This window comes from Nerophis lumbriciformis, linkage group LG11, assembly GCF_033978685.3.
Source record: "Nerophis lumbriciformis linkage group LG11, RoL_Nlum_v2.1, whole genome shotgun sequence".
NCBI classification, from domain to species: Eukaryota; Metazoa; Chordata; class Actinopteri; order Syngnathiformes; family Syngnathidae; genus Nerophis; species Nerophis lumbriciformis.
In genome coordinates, this window is record NC_084558.2 from 19050019 (window position 1) to 19056279 (window position 6261).

General features: G+C 39.0%; 1 protein-coding gene across 1 annotated transcript; it reads left to right on the plus strand.

The window, feature by feature from the left end:
- Nucleotides 1-1133: 1133 nt before the first annotated feature.
- Nucleotides 1134-5466, plus strand: cyp26a1 (cytochrome P450, family 26, subfamily A, polypeptide 1). The gene is made up of 7 exons (XM_061967132.2): nucleotides 1134-1480; nucleotides 1564-1788; nucleotides 3787-4068; nucleotides 4135-4284; nucleotides 4343-4477; nucleotides 4542-4688; nucleotides 4764-5466. The coding sequence occupies exons 1-7, from the start codon at nucleotides 1292-1294 to the stop codon at nucleotides 5100-5102; spliced, it is 1467 nt and encodes a 488-aa protein (XP_061823116.1). The 5' UTR covers nucleotides 1134-1291; the 3' UTR covers nucleotides 5103-5466.
- Nucleotides 5467-6261: the final 795 nt, after the last annotated feature.

The following is a 6261-nucleotide window of genomic DNA, read 5'->3' on the forward strand; positions in this document are numbered from 1 at the left end:
TGAGAAACAATCAAAATGAGTATGGTGCCAGTATGCTGGGGTTTTTTTTCAATAAAATACTGGAAAGGATAGAAATGTAGTTTGTCTCTTTTATCCAATTATTAATCAATTAATCGAAGTAATAATCGACAGATTAATCGATCATCAAATTAATCGTTAGTTGCAGCCCTAATATATATATATATATATATATATATATATATATATATATATATATATATATATATATATAAAATGTATGCAGTATATGACACTACACTAATCTTGCATAGGCAAAAAAAGCATATATATATATATATATATGTATTTATTTTGGTAAAGTTTCTTAAATAATTTATAATCTAGGTGCCGTTAATTTATGCAATTGCAAAAAACAGCCATGGCAAACTTTGTTCATTTAAGAAAATTACTGGCAATCCAAATGAGTCCCTCAGTATTTTAAAACAGCAAGTGCATGTATTCTTTATTGTAGGGCCCAGTGATTCCCAAACTGTAATACAAGTTCTACTAGTGGTACGCCAAAGAATCACTTGATTTAAGCACAGTGTTGTACTTTGCAATATTCAAACACAGTGTTACCGTTCAAACTGTGTGTAATGTTACAGCAGTCAAACATACTAAATATACTTGTTAACTAAAACCTCTGCCTTGTTTTAATGAATACTCGGGCCTACTGCGCTACTGTATTTTAATGTTGGTCATTATGGTGGCACTTGGTGGAAAACGTTTGAGAACCACTGTTGAATATAAATAAGATAATGCATCCAGTGCAGAATAACTCCATCCTAATTTCATATGAGACACATTAGGTATATTTTCAGGATGTATTACCGATACCAGCCTGAATCGTACTAGCTAATCGAGGGGCCCAAAAATTGCAAACCTTCCTCATGTCTTTTCTATGTTGAACGCGCTTTGCTCTTGAATGCAGCCCTCCGAGCTAATGAGTGTGTAAACTAGTCGCCTTATTGGCAACAAAAGGCGTCTTAAGGGGGAGTCCGGCAGGCAATCATCACCTTTTCTCAGTAAAATCCGCCGAGGATTGTCTGCGTGCAACAGGAGGTCAGGATTAAAAGATGGAACAAATGGTGACGCCAGCCAGCCAGCCAGCCAGGACGGGTCGGGCCGGGCCGGGGGCGGGTCTTAGCGACACCCACAATTAAAGATGAACTTTGCGTGAACTAATTTATCTGCGGGAGGAGAAGGTGACAGCCCGAGTTCTCCCTTCGCCTATAAAAGGCGCCAAAGGGTCCGTCGGGAGCCTCACTCGCCGGGCTGACACTAATCCAACATGGCGCTCAGCACACTGCTGGCCACCTTCCTGTGCACCGTCGTGCTGCCACTTTTACTCTTCCTGGTGGCCCTCAAACTGTGGGAGGTCTATCTGATTCGCGGCAGAGACCCGAGCTGCCCCAGTCCGCTCCCTCCCGGCTCCATGGGCTTACCTTTCTTCGGCGAGACGCTGCAGCTCATCCTGCAGGTAAGGCGAATTGTTCCCCGGTGCGCGCATGCGTACGAGACGTTGACATTCCCGTGTGCCTTTTTCGCCCGCGCTGCGTCCAGAGGAGGAAGTTTCTGCGCATGAAGCGCCGGAAGTACGGCTACATCTACCGGACTCACCTGTTCGGGAACCCCACCGTGCGCGTCACCGGAGGCGATAACGTCAGGCAGATTCTGCTGGGAGAACACAAGCTGGTGTCCGTGCAGTGGCCCGCGTCCGTGCGCACCATCCTGGGCTCCGACACGCTGTCAAACGTCCACGGAGCGCAGCACAAAACCAAGAAAAAGGTACCACATTAGTCATACTCTCATTATTGCGTGACTTTATTTATATGTTTCTCAATCAGTTTGACATTATCATGTATTTTTATTTCAAAACACGGTTAAACTATAGCGTCTTTCAATACATTGCAATAAAAAGGGTAGGAGGCATTTATTGTATTTCAATCCATCGATCAAACTTTATTTATGTAGCAATTGTATTACACACGCAAGTTGTAACCCAACTTTCTTTATATTTAATCTAAAAAAAAAGTTATGCACTATTGATAATAACAAAACATGGCATTAGTTTAGTTTATTAAGGATCCCCATTAGTCTACACCGCAGTGGAGACTATTCTTCCTGGGGTCCAGGCAAAAAACATCACACAATCACAAAACAAAAGATTAAAATGCAGTACAACATGATTAATAATACAATTTTGTAATAAAAAATAGCAACAACAAAAAACAATAACTTGGCGTATACGTAATGTTCATACCAAAGCAATATAAAAATAAAACAAAGAACCAATGGGCCTACAATATACACATTAGTACAGTGGTTCTCAAATGGGGGTACGCGTACCCCTGGGGGTACTTTAAGGTATGCCAAGGGGTATGTTATATTTTTTCAAAATATTCTAGAAATAGCAACAATTCAAAAATCATTTATAAATATAAATGAAAACCTATCTTTTGTTACAAATAGTTCAAGAAAGACCACTACAAATGAGCAATATTTTGCACGGTTATACAATTTAATAAATCAGAAACTGATGACATAGTGCTGTATTTTACTTCTTTATCTCTTTTTATCAACCAAAAATGCTTTGCTCTGATTAGGGGGTACTTGAATTTTAAAAAAATTCACCGGGGGTACATCACTGAAAAAAGATTGAGAACCACTGCATTAGTGTACCAAAGACAAACTATTCTAAGTGACGAAAAAGTACCATAATGATTAAAATATGACAAAGTACATACAAAATGGCATGGCACTGAGGATTGAGGGAAAAACGCCTCCTTTGAGGTATCCACACTAAAAAATATTATGAAATATACATAATAAATACATAAAAATTGTGAGAATAATAGTAGTAATACCAGCATTAAATACAATGGAAAATAGCAGAGTAAAAATTAAGAACTTGAGAAGAGTTTAGATTAATTAGTAAAAAAAAAAAAAAGCCTGAATAAAAAGGTTATTTATTATTTTTTGTAACCATCTTACTTTAGTATTATCATGTTTTCTATGTTAAAATGTTTAAACATCAATAATTGCATCATGTTGTTGAATCAAAGTCGAATGGGTGATTGATTGATCCTAAAAATGTCATTTGAGTGTTCCAGTTCAGTGGTTGTCAAACTTTTTTCACCAATTACCACCTCGGAAAAAACTTAGCATTAAAGTACAGTAGCATAGTAGGCTTAAGTATTTATTAAAAACAAGGGGGAGGTTTTATTTAACAATTGTCTTTAATGTGTTTGGCCGTGCTAACATTACACACTGTTTGAATATAGGAAAATAAAACACTCTACTTTAATCGAGTGATTCTTTGGTTTGCCACGAGTTTGAGAATTAGTGTTCTTTTTTTCCTCAAAGTTCCGTCAACAAGTATTTCATGTTAAAACCTCAAATCCATAATAAATATAATTATGCCAAAGTAAATAATATTTTATTGTAATATGTCATTACGTTGAAATTTTACAATTTAAAATGCCCCAGAAGACATTTTAGTGAGATATTGTTGGAAAAAAAACGCAATGAAAAAAGTAAATTGTAAATGTGTATTTTTGATTGATTAGTTATAGTTATATTGTTTTAATAGGCTTATAACCTGCTGGACTAAACAACTAAAAGGACCAGATTTTGAAGGAATAAAATGTCTGATGGCTGTGTCTGTATATTGTTGTTTGGACAAACTGTGGCCTGCATGTTGGTCAGATATGCACTGGCTGAAAAGACATGTACAGTACATGACACATACTGTAGCTAACGCAGGATCGCTGTACTCCTCTGCAGGCCATCATGCGAGCGTTCTCCAGAGAAGCGCTGGAGCTTTACATCCCAGTCATCCAGGAAGAGGTGAGAGCTGCAGTAAAAGACTGGCTTGTGAGGGATTCCTGTGTGCTGGTCTACCCGGAGATGAAGCGTCTGATGTTCCGCATTGCCATGAGGATCCTGCTGGGCTTCGAGCCCGAACAGATTCGCACTGATGAGCAGCAGTTGGTGGAGGCGTTCGAGGAAATGATCAAGAATTTGTTCTCCCTGCCAATCGACGTTCCCTTCAGTGGCTTGTATAGGGTAAGTTATGGCGTGCACCGGATAGTGAGCACTTGGGCTTATTTAAACTCTTATCCTGCCTCACAGGGACTGAAAGCGCGAAACTTCATTCACTCAAAGATCGAGGAGAACATCAAGAAGAAGATCCAAGACTCTGAGAAAGAGTCCAAACATGGGGATGCACTGCAGCAGCTGATAGACAGCTGCAGGAAGAACGGAGAACCATTCAGCATGCAGGTATTAACACTGGATTCATGATTTCTCTTAAAAAGATGCTAACATTGCTGTTCCACAGGCCATTAAGGAGTCTGCCACAGAACTGCTGTTTGGTGGCCATGAGACCACTGCCAGCACAGCCACCTCTCTGATCATGTTCCTGGGCCTCAACCCTGAAGTGGTGGACAAACTCCGACAGGAGCTGATTGACAAGGTAATGTTGGAAAAGCTTTCTGTATTGGCATGTCAAGGTCTCACACCGCTAACGTCTCCTTCAGGAAGAGGAAGGCATGCAACTCCAGAGTCTGAACATCGAGTCTTTGGAGCAATTGAAGTACACGGGTTGTGTCATTAAAGAGACTCTAAGGATCAACCCTCCTGTTCCTGGAGGCTTCAGGGTGGCACTCAAGACCTTTGAACTTAATGTAAGTGAAATAACTCTTTTAGGTTTGTTTTCCAAACTGACCTCCAACGCTCATCGTGCCGCGTCCTTGTTTCAGGGCTATCAAATTCCCAAAGGCTGGAACGTCATCTACAGTATCTGTGACACGCACGACGTGGCGGATATCTTCCCCAACAAAGAAGACTTCCAGCCTGATCGCTTCATGACAAAAGCCTCGACCAGCTCGTCGAGGTTCCAGTACATTCCTTTTGGCGGTGGGTCACGAATGTGCGTGGGGAAGGAGTTCGCCAAGGTCCTGCTGAAGATCTTCCTGGTGGAAGTGGTCACAAAGTGTCACTTTACGTTATTAAACGGGCAGCCCATGATGAAAACTGGACCGACTGTTTACCCTGTGGACAATCTGCCAACCAAGTTCAGCCACTATGTTCAAAACTAGAAATCACCTCAAAGCCACAATTTGGAAGCACTCAGGTGTTCCTAGGAACCCCCTCAACTGTTGTATATAAGAAAGTTGCTCCCATCCCATGATTTTTTTTTATTATTGGCAAAAATATGTACATAATGTATATATTTGGAATGTATTTTATATTGTGATACAGTGGATTTGTAAACAATTTTTAAAAGATGAGATCAAACTAAACATGAGGCACTATTCAGATGTTGGAACACTTTAATCAGTTCAGTGGTGTATCTTTAGGATCTTGTACATATGTAGAGTGAATTTATATAACTTTTGTATCTTCACCTTATTTAAGTGACATTATATTGATGTTGGATTTTTATTTAAAAATAAACTTTTTGTGGAGATGGTTTGTCGTTTAATCTTCCGTATTTTGAACCCTGCGGTTTATCAAATCAAACTTTACTTATATAGCACTTTTCATGCACTGGCAAACACAAAGTGCTGTACAAAAAAACAATAATAGAAGAAAGCACACATACAGCACCATTGACAATAACAAAGCAAAAACAAAACATGGCATGGCATTGTGGATTTGAGGAAACAAAGGTAAGGCTCATCCGTGGATTTTTATTTGCTAACGGCTAGATCATGGAATGTTTTAAGCAAATAAATCAAACAATTTACTAAACTGTTCAAATTCAAAACTGTTCACAATGTACAAGGAAGAATAATCCTGAGAAACATCCACAACCTTATTAAAAAAGGAGAAAATCGTACAGCAATGACTTTTTAGTTTTTGATCAGCAGTTTTACTGCCTTGTTACAAGCACCATTTGGAAACAATTAAGATGTGTAGATAAACATTCACAAAATCTTTGTATGTAAATTTCTCATTTCACAAAGTAACGCTATATATCTGCGACTTATAGTCCAGTGCGGCAAATATATGAACTTTTTTATTTTACTTTTTAAATTTAGTAGGTGCGGCTTATACACATACCACTGCGGAGTCCGGAAAATACGATGTGTTTTGTTCTAACAGTTTGTGGCCATCATTACGTGATGTGACTTTGAAAAACAGCTACGGCTGTTATCAGTAGGCTGCTTGTAACTGCAAAACATTTGTACCATAACCATATAAATGTAGAGTATTCAATTGATTGCAATTGATCATTATTATTGTTTACCAACA

What these genes read in the sequence shown, in the direction of transcription:
- cyp26a1 (XM_061967132.2), top strand. Translation starts at nt 1,292, where the DNA reads ATGGCGCTCAGCACACTGCTGGCCACCTTCCTGTGCACCGTCGTGCTG. An exon ending in CGCTGCAGCTCATCCTGCAG is followed by an intron (nt 1,481 to 1,563) that starts GTAAGGCGAATT and finishes CGCTGCGTCCAG; the next exon opens with AGGAGGAAGTTTCTGCGCAT. An exon ending in GACAGGAGCTGATTGACAAG is followed by an intron (nt 4,478 to 4,541) that starts GTAATGTTGGAA and finishes CGTCTCCTTCAG; the next exon opens with GAAGAGGAAGGCATGCAACT.